We start from the raw sequence: 17354 nt of genomic DNA, 5'->3' as shown, positions 1-17354 counted from the left end.
AAGAGGGGTGTGCACAGAATACGCGTAATACAAGGCGCTATATATCTGAATGATAATGTGCCTATTCCACGCACTACAAAACGAAGATATACCGATAGTCATTCTATTTCGCCCATGGATGCAACAAACTCTGCTGAAGTTGCGGCAAGTGATGACCGCGACATTGGAACGGTTTCGCATGAGGAAAAAGAATTTGGCTCGCACAGTCCCATTTTCATGCACGAGGAAGATATTGAAAATGTTGAAGAAGACGATCGGCATGCAATGGATGGGAGACCACATGAGCTGGTCACAGAGTTCATAGATCCTGAACGTGAAAAGGTAAGCTTGAAATTGTTCTGTTTAGTTACACACTGTAAGTCTTAACACTTCATTTAATTAGATATAATGAGTGTGCCTAACTCAGTTTATCAACTTGTTATTAACACTCGTTTTAAATAAATTATCTGTAATTTGTGGTTGAAAACGTTTTCTTACTCAATATTCTTAATTTAAATTCAGTTAAAAAAACACGTTTCTGTATTAACCTAATTTGGACATGCGCACTTCGGACATCTATCTGTCACTAAACGGCAGTTGGAACATTTCTGGACAAGTCGCTGCACGTCGCTTATATAATTGTGGGGATTACCGTGATACTTGTTGAACACTGATTTGGTAAGTAAATTTTATTATTATTTTATCGTAAACTGGTGCACCGTTGTGTAGTCAGCGTCAGGTTTATGTGCTTTGTAGTTGTGAAGAAAGTTAGCGTACAGTTCCATCACGGTGAATGGTTATGTTTAGCACCCAGGTACTTTTATTAGAAACGCCTTATCTGCTGGCCTAAACACTGTCAGAATGACTTATGTTTTAATATATGTTTCCATGAAGATTTATCAATTAATTCCAAACAGTCTGTTTTCTTTCTTTCATAGATGTTCTATTGGTTGCGTGTATATTTATACTAGAGCTATTATCCAATCAGATTTCAGTCGTCAGGTGTTGCCAGGGTCAAAGAAATCTGCCTTAAGGCTTCAAAATCAGTAGCGCGACGCCTCGAGCCTAAAATAAACGGCAATGAAATTGATACAGTAACCAATCAGATTTTGAGTTGGCGTTGCTAAAGGGGTTGCTAAGCGCCTGGCTATGTCCAGGCGCTCAATTACGCTGGCGTTTTAAGTCCTCTGATTGGATGGTTAATGCCAAGTTCACACTACACGACTTTCTGATCTGGGTTTCATACTACAGTACATCATCTATCACTGACTGGAATCACAGTCTCCCAAACTACGTTTTTTTTTTTTTTTTACAAAAACACGTGAGAAGTGACGAGGGGTTTAATGATACCACGTCCAAAAAAGCACATCAACATGTAGCGAGCGTTCAAAGTTTGTGCGCTGATGCTGCGTAATATCAAAGAGGAAAAATAAATGAATCTGAGTGGATTTGGCAACCCGACCAGCATGGATTGTTTTATAGGTTATATATACTATATACTTATATACCTATATACTTCTGGTTTGATGACTATTCATGGTAAATGAACATATGTTTCTTTGCAGGGTACGGTGAGAGATAATATGTTAGCATCTGTTACAGTGGGTGTGCTGACCATTCTGAGTGAAGATAATCCTGAGCTTGGCTTGATCATCAATATTGCTGTAATGTTTTATTCATTCATTTAATAATAAATGTAATATAGCTACATCAACCTTATGAGTGTTCTCAGTTGTGTTGATGCACTTTACGTAACAATAAACAAGTTGATTTAGGTGTTGCACACTCACAATAAATACAATAAAGTATTTTACACTCAAAATTAATTAAGTTGTTTAAGTATTGCTTACTTACAATAAATAAGTTAATTTAAGTATTTTACACTTAATAAAGTTGTTTAAGTATTGCTTACTTACAATAAATAAGTTATTTTTACTGTTTATCTTAAGTTTACTGTACTTGAGCTTACTTAATTTTTCTAAGGCAACGAGTTTGCATATTTTTTTAAGTAAAGCCAACTTATTACATTTTACAGTGCACGGTATTTAAATTAGGTTCAGGTTCTTCATAAGTTTTAAAATGTAATAACCTTACTGAAACTTACTATAAATAATGTTAATCTAAAAATACCAAACGTGAATTTTAAATTGAGATTTTAAATGAAGCTTTAAAAAGCTAAGTACCGCTTCAAACTACCCATTACCACTGCTTTACAAGGCTATGCTAGCTATTCAAAGCATCATGTTTTCTTAAGTATTGTCTGGTTTTTCTCAATTTTTTGTTTAATACAGATGTCTGGTTCTGATGATGACGATGCAGATCTGCGTGAAGGCCAAACTGCTCATGATGATGCCCAAGTTAGTATCACACTACATTGTTTTTCATTATTATTGAGCAATATAAGAGAGTTTTGTTAATTTAAAAAGGAAGATTGGAAGTTATTCTTAAGCATTTTTAAAACTAAAGTGACCACACACATGAGCTAAAACAAGCAGCACGAAAACTAGAAAGCTGCACTGGAAGTGTATAAGATGGCATGGAAAGTTGCTCTAATCGAGTATAAACATGAACTCATAAAAGCTAAATCTTTATATTATTCTTCCTAAATAGAACTTTTAGTTCAATTTAATTTTGTGTTTGTATGATTTGTGTAAATTCTATTTATTTAAAGTATCCTCCAGGCCACCCAAGGAGGACGGGGCCCTGCTGAGTCCTCTCTCAAGGTTTCTTCCTGTAATTTTAAGAGAGTTTTTCCTGCCACAGTCGCCCTCGGCTTGCTCAATAGGGTTTTTTTGTCTGTTGGTCCTGGATTCTGTAAAGTTGCTTTGAGACAATGTCTATTGTAAAAAGCGCTATATAAATTAATTTGACTTCCCTTAAGTACACATTTTTATTTTTGTTTCAATACAGATGTCTGATTCTGATGAAGACCTTGCAGACCAAATTGCACATAATGATGCGCAGGTTAGTATCACACTACCTTGATTTTCATTATTATTTAACAATAATAATGTAATGTTAATTTGAAAAAGAGAGAGAAAAAGCCCTTAAAAACCTTTATAAACATCATTACAAGAAAACATTTTCTCAATTACACTAAGTTTTTATTTATTTTTTATTTATTTATAATAGATATCTGATACCGATGAAGACCTTGCAGAACCATTTGAAGGCCAAAGTGGTCACGATGCTGCTCAGGTTAGTAATGCACCACCTTCTCATAGTCCTCCATTTCATAAGTAGTTACTACCTCAAAATACATATTCCATGAATATACCCGTATTTACCTTAAAATTAAACACAAAACAAATGATATTCATACCCTTCTAAAAACAGCTGTATGCATTTTTGAAGGAGCAAATTTGACCAGGGCACAGGCAGTCTGTCTTATCACCGCTTTTACTTTACGACACAAGTTGGCTGGAACTGCTCTGCAGGATTTATTGACACTAATTGATCTTTTGATACCAGGAATTCTTCCATCAACAAAATTCCTGTTTGAGAAAAAGCAGGGTCTAGTATCACAGTTTAAATATGTTTTCTGCTGCATGTCTTGCATTGCCAGAATTCCAGAAAACACTGGGACATGTAAAGAATGTCAGCGACCATTCTCACAAAAGGAGTGCCTAGACAAAGGTAACTTCTGCATATACACACCCTTGCGAAACCAACTTCAGAATTTTTTGGAAAACCCATCTGTCACATTTATCAGAGATGAAGAGAAGGCAAGACGAGATGTTGTGACTCATGTCACAAATTCAGATTTAGAACACTTGAACAATGGAAAAATAACACCACAGGATTTCACTTTGTTTTTTAACATAGATGGTGTTCCTTTGTTTAAATCAAGCAAACTGTCCATGACTCCAATTCAGTGTGCCGTCACAGAGGCAAAAAGTATGAGAAAGCATATTTTCCTTCTTGGTATGTGGCTTGGTTCTGAAAAGCCCAACATAAGAGCATTAACTGAGCCTTTTGTAAATGAGTGTTCCAGTCTAAGTGAAGAGGGTTTGACTTGGAGAAATAGTGAGGGTGTGATCACTACTTCAAAATTTCACCCCTTGGTGTGCACAGCTGATGCAGTTGCACGACCTGTTCTTCGGAACTGTACACAATTTAATGGAAAGTTTGGGTGTGATTGGTGCAAGCATCCTGGAGTGTATGTGCCAAAAGGTGATGGGCATGTGAGATGTTACCCTTTTCAGCCCAGGGTGCAGATTAGGAACAACAGCAACCACATAGAGGAGGCACTAACTGCCAGTCAAACACAGACTGTTGTTAATGGTGTGAAAGTTCTCTCTGTGTTAAGTCTTATGCCTACTTTTGACATTGTCAGGTCATTTGTTCCTGATTATATGCATTCTGTGTTGCTGGGAGTGACACGGTATATTGTCAATCTTTGGTTAGATTCAGCAAATCACAGTATGCCCTGGTACATTGGCCGTGACATTCCAAGAATTGATCAGCGGCTTCTTTCCATCAAAAGTCCACTGGAAATATCCAGACCACCTAGGTCACTGATGGAACGAAGCTTCTGGAAGGCTGCAGAATGGCAAAGTTTTTTGTTGTATTATTCATTACCTGTTCTGTCTGGCATACTGCCACTGAGGTTTCTGAAGCACTTCTTTCTCCTGAGCTACAGCATTAATACCCTAGTTCAGGAGAAGATAGACAGAAATGTGCTTCCACTGATAGATGTAGCCCTTAACAAATTTGTCATATAGATGGAGGAACTGTATGGTAAAGAAAACTGTACATCCAATGTCCATCAACTGACACATCTGGTATCTTCAGTTAAAGATTTTGGCCCTCTTACTGGTGTTTCTGCCTTTGTGTTTGAGTCCAATAATGGTCAGCTAAAAAACATGATTTGTGGCACCAGATATGTTGCATCACAAGTTGTTAACAAATTTCTTCTTATGAAAAATCTTCCAACCATGGCCAGTAACAGTAACTTGGAAATGGCAGGTGAACATGTCAGAAATTATTTTGATAATCTTCTTTCATCCAAACAGCAAAATCTCTTGTCACGTTATGTGTGGGGTGAGGTTGCTCTTGGCAGAGGGAAGTGAAGATATCTGTCTGTAACACAGAGGCTAGCCTTAGAGGAGCTTCTGGGGCAAGAATTTGTTGCTGAAAGTCCTGTGTTTTATAAAAAAATGATTGTTAATGGTCTGGTTCTGCAGACATCTGAATACTGCTCAAAGTTTAAGAGTGACAATTTTATTGTGCATACCAAAGAAGGCAGTTATGGAAAAGTGACAGATCTTGTCATAATGGATGCATGCCATTGTGGTAATGCAAGGTGGGTGTCAATGTGATCAAGTAAGTGAAGGGATTGTCATTGCCAAATTGTACACCATCAATTCAGACAAAGTTTTCACTGATCCAGAGACTGGCATAAAACAGTCAAGATTTTTATTGTCAGTTACGCTATCAAATCGTACAGTGGCATTTCGATTGTCTAGTATAGATGCCAAGGGAATAGTGATTACTGTTGGACACTCCATGTACATTTCTTCTTTAATTAGAAATGAGGAAATTAATTAGATTTTGATTCTTTAGACACCAATGTTACAACCCCAATTCCAATGAAGTTGGGACATTGTGTAAAACATAAATAAAAACAGAATACGATGATTTGCAAATCCTTTTCAACCCATATTCAGTTGAATCCACTACAAAGACAAGATATTTCATGTTCAAACGGATAAACTTTATTGTTTTTTTGCAAATATTCACTCATTTTGAATTTGATGCCTGCAACATGTTCCAAAGAAGTTGGGACAGGGGCATGTTTACCACTGTGTTACATCACCTTTCCTTTTAACAACACTCAGTAAGCGTTTGGGAACTGAGGACACTAATTGTTGAAGCTTTGAAGGTGGAATTCTTTCCCATTCTTGCTTGATGTACAACTTCAGTTGCTCAACAGTCCGGGGTCTCCGTCATCGTATTTTGCGCTGTTTCCAATTAACCTGTTCACCTGTGGAATGTTCCAAACAGGTGTTTTTTGAGCATTCCTCAACTTTCCCAGTCTTTTGTTGCCCCTGTCCCAACTTCTTTGGAACGTTTTGCAGGCATCAAATTTAAAATGAGTGAATATTTGCAAAAAAAAAAAAAACAATAAAGTTTGCTAAATTGCTGAAGAAGTTCATGCTGGTTCTGATGGAAAGCTGTCAGAATACACAGTGCAGAACAGTTTGTTGCATATGGGGCTGTATAGCCACAGACCAGTCAGTTATGAACGGGGTTATAATGTTATGCCTGATGGTATAAGGGTGTGCTGTATTGTTTAAAATATTTTAAATACATTAAATAATTTTTATAAATATTTTTTTTTTATTTAAGCATTGTATTCATGTTTTGTAATTAACTTGCATACACTTACATCCCTCACTCACATACTTTCAATAAATAAAAAGAAATAAATACATAAATATTTCATACATTTATATTATTTTGTCTTTCATATTTGTTTCTTGTAATTTATTGTAAACTTCACTGTAAACATTAAACATCATAGGTGACTGGTGAGGTGAGTTAAATTGTAAACTTAATACACAAGAGGCCTAAAACTATCAAAACTCAATTTCACAGTTCAACAAAATCATGTTTACAGTTGAACTGTAAACTTCACAGTCCATATTATTAAACACTGGGAAAGGTTACCATGAACTTCATAGTAACATGAGAGTTCACAGTTGTATTCATGGTCGAACTGTAAAGGTGACAGTAGAACTATGAACTATTAAGGTTCAACTGTAAACTTAACAGTTTTACTGTAAACTTCACAGTCAATATTAAACACTGAAAAGGTTAGAATGAACTTTATAGTAACATGAGAGTTCACAGTTGTATTCATGGTCAAACTGTAAAAATGACAGTAGAACTGTGAACTATTATGGTTTAACTGTAAACTTAACAGTTTTACTTTAAAACTTCACAGTACATTTTTTCCTGGGCTGCCAAGCCCGGTTTTTGTCCCTATTCACTTCCATTCCTTTTTTGACAGTTTGAGATATCAACGCCATTCCAACTTTATATGGTACAGCTTATTAATGACACCCTGACTTGGATAAAGCATTGGGACATGTGCACTTGCTTACCCGCTGCACTGCAATCACACTCGCATTTTCTGCAGGAAATGCACATCTCTAGTTATTTTTATTATTTATTTATTTTATTCTAATGTATTCATTTATTTCTTTTATCTATTATTTCTACTCTCTCAAGTCCACTTTTTGTGAAAGGAGGGGGGCTGTTGAAGTAGGTCCAACTGGGAATCAGGGAGGGGTTTTGTGATGTGGCAACTTATAATAATTTTGTAATAATATGTAAACGCTACACTGTGGTTGTTTAATTTGTGTCCTGTCTTTGTCACCTTAATTAAAAGAATGTTCAAAAAACATTACGACAACACAAAATGCTTTCTTAGCAGTTCAACTGGTGCAGTAAAGGTTGTGTAATAAAGTTCATTACTGAGTGAAGATGTTCAGCATTTATTACCTTATCTTGTACTTAGTTTTTGTTGCTTTTCGCTTGTCAGTTCAGTTCTAATTATTTGTTCCTTATTCCATGTTTTTTGTAGCTATAGATCAAATCTGTTTGATCTATAGTTCCCATATTGGGGTTATATCCAACAGGGTAAGATAAATCATGGAGGCAAAACCTTAGAAGATGTTCCTCATAGAGGCTTAGCATATTATTTACTACAAAAAGTTTTGTATACTGGCTAATATAAAATGTCAATAAAATCCTAATAAATAATTTTAATATAAATGTCTGAGATACAGATCAATGGATCTATTGAGATCTGCTTCCTATAATTCATAATAATATAAATCTATTGAGATGTTCTCAGACAAGTTTACTTTTGCAAAAAGCCTTAAATGAAAAGTAAAAAGTAATTTGCAACAGGTAACAAAAGTTAAAACAAACGGCTACCCGAACACAAGAAAATTATTTTTGCCTGATTCACCAACAGCAAGCTGAAAAAAGGCGACTTACACGTAAATGGTGGGCGTTTTTCTGTTTAATTACCTTAACTTCACTTTTTTAAGTTAATCTGATAGAAAAGTATTTTTTTTTTGTTTAGTAAACTTAAATCTTTTGTACATGTACAAAACTTAAATAATTTATGTATGTTGTACTAAAAATGTTTGATTAGATATAAAGTCCGGGCTTACAGTGTAAGAAAGCAAAAACTTACGAGTTTAATGCAAATAACTAATAAAATATAACATTTCCAGTCACACTCCTTGGTTAGAAGTCTTGTTTAGTCTTGTACCTGTTCAGTATAGTTTAGTCATGTTGTGTGTATTTAGATTAACATTAGCATTTAGCTTAGGTTGTGTGTTAGTTGTCTATTGTTTAAAATAAATGTTAGATCATCTGTGTGTGTGTGTGTGTGTGTCTCCGCCCGTCTCTCGTCATGTGTAGTCCAGTGGTTTACAGTAGGTGGAGTTCAGGAGAGACAGAAAATTTTATTACATTTTCATTTTCAGCATACACCTTTATCTAGGGCCCAACAGCAGCAACCTAGCAGTGGTGGGGCTTGAACCAGCAACCTTTGGATAACTAGTCATGTGCCTTAACCACTAGGCTACGGCTTGAACTACACAACTCAGTCAGAGGTGAGTAAATTTATATCACATTTTATTTTACATTTACCTTTATTTAAAACTGTAGCTGTTAAGCTTTTACTTTAAATGTATTTTACAAACACAAACACATTATTGTACATATACATTATATACATTATATAACCATAATGCACTTGAGGAATAAAAGATAAACGTTTATCTAGTTTATGTATCACATATATATTTTTTTTTTTCTTTATTCTAATAAAATAAAGATATATGTTTTATATATTTAGATATAATTGTATACATTTATACATATATAAGTATAAATAAAAGAACTGGAGATGCAGAGGAATTAACATTAATAATAAAAATGATATTGAGTTTTAATCCTAAATAAATTCAGTTTTACAGTTTGTAATATAAAAATCATAAGAATAAATATTACATGTAAACATATAAAGCACATAAATAATAATATATATGGTGGTAGTTCAGTTTTTATTACTTTAAATTAAACGCTAAAAAGCCAAAATGCTCCAAGTCTTTGTAAATATGTTTTACTTTTCATATCTTTATATTCTGTCATTAATGTAAATATATTAACGCTATACTGCTCTGATGGTTGTACACATGTGATAGTTTGTGTTTGTTACCACTTTTAAATATTTATTTTATTAATATTGTGCATGACTGTTGCTGTGCTAACAAACTGAGGCTAAGTGCCAACAGCATAACAACCAAACATACACAACATTATTTTAACTCTATTAATCACTAAAGTGTTAAGAGACGATATAAACTTAAACAGCAGCATGAAGTTACATTCCTGAGTCTATAAACTCTGTTTTACTGTTTTAGTGCTGAGTGAAAACATTCTGATTCATTATTGTACTTTAGGTTCATGTAGAACAATAAACTTATAAATTCTGTTAAAATTAAACACAGTTTATTAAATTATATCTATTTTTATAATTAAAAAGACCCATTTAAGTGGTGATTAGTGAAATTTATCCCCAAAATTATGTTATAATAATAGATTAAATTGTGTGTGTGTGTGAAGTTAAAAGTGTGTAACTGGTTTTCTGTGGTACTAACAGATCCAGTAAGAGATCCAGAGATCAGATCTGCTGAGATGAACCAGGAGGAACGGAGGATCGTGCTGCTGGGGAGGACTGGTGTTGGGAAGAGCTCAACAGGAAACACCATCCTGGGAATTAATGCATTCAGATCAGAACGATTTTTAGATTCTGTAACAAAACACAGTGAAAGTGCAGAAGCTGTGATAGGAAACCGTGTACGTGTGGTTGATACACCAGGATTCTTTGACACAAGATCACTGACACTAGATCAGTTAGCGGTGGAGTTGTACAGGACTGTTTATCTCTCACAACCAGGAGTTCATGCTTTCATTCTGGTTTTCAGGTTTGATCATTTCACAAAACAGGAAATAGAAATAATTAGGCGCTTACAGAAGGTTTTTGGTGAGCAGGTTACAGATCACATGATCATTTTGTTTACTCATGCTGAGGGTGTAAGAGAGGAAATTATACATCAGGAAATAAGCAGGAATAAAGATCTCAGAAGGGTTTTAGATCAGTGTGGAGGAAGATTTCACATCTTTAATAATGCAGAACCACAGAACAGACAGCAGGTCACTGAACTTCTGCAGAAGATAGACAGGGTGGTGCAGTGGAATGGAGAAGGATTCTACACTAATGAGGTGTATGAGGGAGCACAGACCTTAACCTGGGATGAATTATGGGAGAAATTCAAATTATCCTTTTTCATTAAAGCTACTGCTCTAGCTATAGGTGTGCTGACACCAACAGCAGTTATGAAGGGGGTGGCAGCATTATTCAGATTATACTTTTCCACTGCAGCTGATGTTCTAGCTGGATCTGGATCTGTGATGATACCAGTAGTAGCAGCAGCAGTTATTATAGGAGTGGTGTCAGTGATAATGGGATCATTAAGGTGGTAACTGGGATTTAGGAAGGAAGTGGTTTGTGGTGCTTCATTGGGAGCAGCAACAGGAGGTGAACAACACTCATAAATATGTGATTAAATGATTAAATATTACAAATATAAACGGTCATACTAACAAACATTGTTACTAGTTTAAATACTTATTTTGTTGAAGCTTTTAAACAGTGATAGCTCAGTGGTTAAGGTACTGGATTAGTAAGCAGAAGGTTGCCGGTTCAAACCCCACCACCACCAAGTTGCCACCCTTGGGTCCCTGAGCAAGGCCCTTAACCCTCAACTGCGCATCGTGTTCAGCTCATTGTGTAAGTCGCTTTGGATAAAAAAGTCTGCTAAATGCTGAAAATGTAATCACACTTTAATCTGACAATCATTTAATCATTTGTTTTACTGCTTACATGGGAATGTTTCCTGCATTTTTATTTATAATTTAATTATTTACACAATGGTTTTATTTAATAAAATGAAAGTGAACCCTTTTATTAATTCATTAAAGATCTTGAAGACAGTAGAATTAATTTTATTGGCCGTGTTTTTATGTGTCTGTTACTGCAGTCTATCAATCCACTTCTTTTGTCTGCTGTAACTAACATTTTTATTTTACTTGTCACCACCACCTACTTTTTACTTCATTTACACACTTTGTTCTTGTAATAAAACTTAAGTTAAAGTCATCAGAAACTGGACCTAACAAAATCAAACAGCACCTATAAGTTTCTCCTTGGACACCATGCCACCAACTAAAAATTACAATTAATAGATCAAATATTAGTCTTTAAAGGATTACAGAGCCACAGAGTCTTTACCAAACCACAGTAAGAGATTTCATACTAGAGGAACCTTGGAACATTTTACTCTGACCAGCCTGCTGACACGTACACAAAAGCTTAGTGACAAATAAAATAACAGCAGAAGAAGATGTAAAAAGCTGCATGTTTATATTTATCCTGTGTTCATTTACCCAGATTTACCCACTTACTACAGTTACACCAATAAAAAAGAACACAGTAACACCTAAACAATGGAACTGAGTGAAGGTTTTGATGTTACCTAGTAAAAGTTCTGACTAGACTTGAAAGTGGGAGATAAAAGTGGAGCTTCAATTCCTCTACAGTAACACGAGAGATTCAGATCAAATGATAGAAAGTGTTTAGTTACAGTGAAATAATAAAGTGACTGAAAGAGCTCAATAATAAACTTTATATCTGTTCTATCATTTATGGAAAATTCAGCTCATATACAACCCCAAATCAGAAAAAGTTGGGACGTGTTGTTGATAACAGTCGGGATCATTTTTGTCTTTGGTCCAGATCATACAGCGTTCACGACATTTCCACTGTGTGATGGTCCATCCTAGATGTCTCTGAGCCCAGAGAAGTGGATGCCGCTTCTAGACATGGTTAACATAAGGCTTCTTTTTTTGCACAGTAAAGTGTTCAGTATGATTAGTGCAGTAACTCTGTATTGTAGAGCTGATAAAGGTTTGATAAACTAATCCCTCACCCATGTGCTTATATCAGCTAGTGTTGAGTGGAGGTTCTTGATGGCGTCTGAGGGATGGAAGATCACGAGCGTTCAGATTAAGCTGCACCCTCCACCCTTAATGATATTCTGCACTGTAGAGGGAGAACATGCAAATCCCTTCCAATTTTTCTTTGAGGTTCATTGTTTTTAAACATTTCAATCATTTTCTCACACATTTGTGGACAAACTGGATCCTCTGATCATCTTTACTCATCAGAGACTCTCAGCCTTTCCTGGATGCTGCTTTTGTACCAAACCATGATCACAATCACCTGTTCACATCACCTGTTAAACATCACATCATTATTTAGTTTATCACCTCATTACTAGCTCTAAATTACCCCGTCCCAACTTTTTTTGGAATGTGTTGCAGGTCTGAAATGCAGGAATGTTTTTTAATAAATGAAATGAAGTTGAGCAGATAAAAGATGAAATATCTCAGCTTCATCCTGTCTGACATCAAATAAAAGTCAAAGTCAATGTCAGAAACTCTGTGTTTTTATTATTATTTACATTTTCCATCCTGTCTCAACTTTTTCTGATTTGGGGTGGTAAAGGTTTTACCTGAACATGTAAATATTTTGGGAGTTGGGAGGTAAAACATTGTAGGGAGTGGAGTTCTGCTGCTTTACATTGTCGTCTCATGATGGAAAATTCAAATGTGATATTTACATCTTCTCTGCAGGGCTGAGATTGTTTTTCTTTATAGTTACAAACGATTGTAGAAAAGTGAATTTACTGCCATCTCTCCCTGGGCTAATTAGATGCAGGGTGTGGCTGGCCCTCGAAAATGTTACCAAGAAAGAAGTGATGATTTGTGATAAAAAAAAATCACAACAGAACCCAGAGGAACATCTAAAGAACTGCAGGCCTCAATTACCTCTATGATTCCACAATAATAAAGACACTGGGCAAAAAATGGTATCATTGGGAGAGCTGCAAGGCGCAAACCATTGATGACCAAAAAGAATACAAAAGCTCATCTTTCATTTGCCAAAAAACATCTAGATGACCATCAATACTTTTAGGTGGAACTTTTTGGAACACAGTGTAAAGCTAACACCACATTCAACCATACGAGCATCATACCCACAGTCAAGTGTGGAATCAATTCCAAACACAGGAAAAAAAAAAAAAAATCACAGAGATAGACAGTTGTATTCCGTTAGTTATTAGTTCTAGTTACCATTGTCTCCAGCCGGAAACGCCAAGTTAAAATAGTCCAGAAATGGCCGCCACACGAAACCTTTGGGTAGATCCTTTAATCGAGTATTTTAGCTTCTCAAGCTTTAAGTGGGCCATTACCTCCATCACCCACTGTCTATGTGTAGGAGGAGCAGCCGATTTCCAGTTTAATAAAATAAGTCGCCTTGCCAGAAGGGACATAAAGGCCACGGCCTCTGACTGGGCAGCTGTCACCACCACCTCTTCAGGGACCACACCAAAAATAGCTATTTCAGGGCCAGGGCTGATCACTATGTTGTAAGTATGGGAAAAAGTCTCAAAAATAGAGGACCAGAATCATACTAGCCGTGGACATGACCAGAACATGTGATAGAGGGTGGCCGGGCTCTGATGGCATCGAGAACAAGCAGGGTCAACACCTGGGTAAATCTTGGCCAATCTACTCTTAGACATATGGAGCCTATGCAGCACTTTAAACTGGAGTAGACCATGTCTGACACTGATAGAGGTTGAATGTATCTTTTTAATTGCCTGTAACCAGAAATCCTCAGATATGTCATAACCCAAGTCCTCCTTCCAGGCTGCTGTAATGTGTTCAAGTGATGGGGACGCCAACTTCTGAATATCATAATATAGTCTACTCATTATTCCCTTTTGAGCTGGATCTAAATCCAACCATTCATCTATCCAGCTATTTGGTGGGGATAATGGAAAAGAAAGGATGTGCTTCTTAACAAAGGCCCGTACCTGTAAGTACCTGAAAAAATGACAGCGAGGTATATTGAACTCCCTCACTAGTTGTTCAAAAGTCATAAACACCCCATCCCTATAAAAATCCTTTACCCATCCTAGACCGCTCCCCAGCCACACCCGGAACGCTGCATCCATGAGTGAAGGAGGAAAAAGTGCATTTGCAACAATTGGACTATGAAGCAAAGTACAGTATGTCTGAGCTTGAAATGAGTCCTAAACTGAGACCAAGTTCTAAGTGAGTTACTCACTATGGGGTTATTTGTATATCTTCTTTTACTCAGTGGTAATGGCGCACATACCAAAGACGTCAGAGACACAGGATGTGCCGAATGCCGTTCCATCTCTGTCCATGCCAATCCGCCCTCCTCCCCAGATGCAGAGACCGAGTGTATTAATTTATGAATATTCGCTGCCCAATAATATTGTAAAAAATTAGGAAGTGCCAAACCTCCATCCTCTTTCTGTCTTTCTAAATACGCCCTTCTTATCCGTGGAACAGTCTTATTCCAAATAAAGGTTGATATGGACTTATCTAATTCCTTAAAAAAAGACTTTGGGATGAAGGTCGGCACTGTTTGAAGTAGAAACATAAACCTAGGCGCAATTATCATCTTGACTGAGTTAATCCTTCCCGCTAACGAGATGGGAAGTGATGACCAGCGGATCACGCAGCGTGCGATGAGCCCGGTCGAGTAGGGGAAGCTTGTCGAGGCCAAGTGTTTCCATCAAGCACTGAGAGACAAAGTCCGTCGGGCGTTTTCCATTTTCTCGCTTCTCCTTTATCCCGATAATACGTAGGTTACACCGGCGTGACCGTGCCTCCAGATCCTCGTTTCGTGCCTTTAAAATGTCCAGTTCTCTTTGCACAGTTACCATGTCTCGTTCCAACGCAGTAATCTGATCGGAAAACCCACCGGCTGTGGACTCGGGGTCGACCACTCGTTTTTCCAGAGCCTCGTTTTTAGCGTTTGCATTATCATTGGCAAGTTTGATTTCTGCTCTAAGTTGGTCAACCTGATTCCTAATCTCAGTTGACTGTGCCTCTGCTTTAGCGAGTAGTTCAGCCCTCAGTTCTGCGATCGCTTGGAGAATAGCATCTGTTAGGATGAATCTTTTAGTTCAAAAGGTCCTGAAGAAAGCAGTCGGGAAGTCCAGAAAGTATTCTTTAAAACACTTTATTAAGTTTAAAAATGATCTGTGAATATATGTCAGAGCTAAGCCGACCGACGCTCCTTTCTCCTGCAGTATAGAAACACAACCACGTAAGAAAGAGAGCGAGCCTCTCTCCCCGCCGGTTTTTAAACTCAGCTAGGCTCCTCCTCCTTTACTGCTGGTGGAGCCAATGAAGTGTGCTAACAAGCCCAGGGCTCTGCCTCCCCCCCTCGGTAGGAGTCAGGGAGGGAGCCTAGCCGGCGCCATGTTGAACAAAAGACCATGCGGCATGGATGTCGTAAAACTTGGAAAATGCCGTAAAACTTCCCATATTAAATGTACGTTTTTATGTTCTGAAAAACCTAACAAACCCCCCTTGAAAGCATCTTAATGCTTTCACATCAACTTTTAACTATAGGTTAGGTGTTTTCTAGATTCCAGGAGATAAGGATAGCTGTCAGCAACCCCCCAATTTAACCCCTTCTGACTTACATGGCCACTTGGCTGAATTTTTACAATAAAAGGTATCTAAAAAATAAAAGGCTACCAGTTAAACTAAAGGTACCGTACCTATCGCAACAGCTCCTACCCTTAAACCAAACAAACAAACAAAAATAGTAAATAAAATAAGAATAGGAAAACAAAATAAAGCAATTTAAAAATAGGAAATCAAAAACGAGAAAAATAAAATAAAAAACAATGGGTGCGTGGCTTCTACAGGAAGTCCGTTCAGGTTGTCCTCCACCGGATGGAGCTGCAGATATTCAGAAGGGGCCCATAGCTCCTGTTTCTCTGCATGGCTCCTACTGTCCCATGGATTCTACCCTGTCGGTCTTACCTGTTTCCGCAGCGGCACAAACATTTAAACGATGAAACTCAGAGAATATCTTTTCTAAAAATAGCAGAGTACCAAACCTATATACATCGTACACAATCCTGAGCTAACCCCTTGCGTTTTTTAGCTAAACTATGTGTGTTGTACTTAACTAATGTTTTCAAGGATGATCTGCATGTCTGCGAACTATATGTTTATGTTTTCCCCTCCTAGTCTAACCAAATCCTTTCTCTTCTTCTTGTTCCGGGGGCTCCTCTGGACTCTTCTTCCGCATGGTTGGTTTCACTGGGCGTTTCTGCTGTGATTTGTTCCCTGTAGGCAGGTCCAGTTAGTGGCACTTCTGTCCCTTGGAGTGGGTCTTCCAGTCCCCTCAGTGTCTGCCTCTGCCAGTCCTTCCAAGTCTCCTTCCTTCCTCTCGGTGTATGATCCGTAGTGTTGGTCCTCTCTCCTCATTTTCTCTGGACGGTTTTACCTTTAATTAAGCAGAGTTAGTAGTCACCTTCAAGGGAATCCTCCTCATCATCATCTACATGATATCTAGACAAATCAGCCAACATCATCTGGATAACTGGTGTATCCTGCCCCCCTCTGCTTCCTCTACACACTACTTCTATCACAAATTTTTCTATTAATTCCCTGATGCACGGGATACCACAACAACAACATATCCCTAAGATTACCAATCCTACACATACTGACATCACCAAACTCGTAATAACTTCCTTCCATGGCCCAAACATCCCTTCTAGCCACTTAACCCATTCATACACACATACAATCATACAACAGACAAACATAAGCTACTTACCCAGCCCTCACCGCAGCCACCCCACTCCCAACAATGGGATACACGGCCACGGTGAGCTTAGACACCACTGCCGCAAGGCTTTCTGGGTAAAGCCCGTGCCAGACCCAGTGGCGACACTACACTGCCCCCTCCCTAATGGTCAACCGTCCCGGTGACCCACTCACCAGCGTCCACTGGGTGGCTCCATGTCCGGACCGCACCCCATTACACTGCCGAGTCGCTCTTCCACCCACTGCTGGACCGGGCACCCTGCCCCTACAGCCACCTGGGCTAGCGCACTCAGACAGACCGGGCATATTGGCCCACCGAACCACCAGAGCCACCCAAATGCCACAATCCCACTTCTGACACCAATGTGGCGCCGGCGAGCAGGAAGGATAGCGTCAGGGCCGCAAGTGAGCTGCCTTTGGCAGTTCATTCAGTGGTTTAGGGACAGACAGACATCCATTCATTCATTGTTTATCCCTGAATTTTCCTTCCATTCTCGTGACAAAGCCCTTAATCCTTCCAAAGCTCGTGTCACACTACCATCGGGTGCAGTATT

General features: G+C 37.9%; 1 protein-coding gene across 7 annotated transcripts; it reads left to right on the top strand.

The window, feature by feature from the left end:
- The first annotated feature begins 19 nt into the window (after positions 1-19).
- On the top strand, positions 20-11048 carry LOC134309283 (GTPase IMAP family member 9-like). 7 transcript variants are annotated; one of them, XM_062990944.1, is made up of 7 exons: positions 20-321; positions 1545-1643; positions 2271-2336; positions 2890-2943; positions 3112-3177; positions 8487-8615; positions 9668-11048. In XM_062990944.1, the coding sequence occupies exon 7, from the start codon at positions 9703-9705 to the stop codon at positions 10549-10551; it is 849 nt and encodes a 282-aa protein (XP_062847014.1). In that variant the 5' UTR covers positions 20-321; positions 1545-1643; positions 2271-2336; positions 2890-2943; positions 3112-3177; positions 8487-8615; positions 9668-9702; the 3' UTR covers positions 10552-11048. The 7 variants fall into 7 exon arrangements, with proteins under 7 accessions (XP_062847014.1, XP_062847017.1, XP_062847016.1 ...); XM_062990942.1 differs by lacking the exon at positions 20-321 and adding an exon at positions 568-657 and having other exon boundaries at positions 8504-8615; XM_062990941.1 differs by lacking the exon at positions 20-321 and adding an exon at positions 568-657.
- The last annotated feature ends 6306 nt before the right edge of the window (positions 11049-17354 follow it).

This window comes from Trichomycterus rosablanca, chromosome 2 (genome assembly GCF_030014385.1).
Source record: "Trichomycterus rosablanca isolate fTriRos1 chromosome 2, fTriRos1.hap1, whole genome shotgun sequence".
Classification (NCBI taxonomy): Eukaryota; Metazoa; Chordata; class Actinopteri; order Siluriformes; family Trichomycteridae; genus Trichomycterus; species Trichomycterus rosablanca.
The sequence above is the reverse complement of the archived record's forward strand: the minus strand, read 5'-3'. Positions and strand labels throughout refer to the sequence as shown.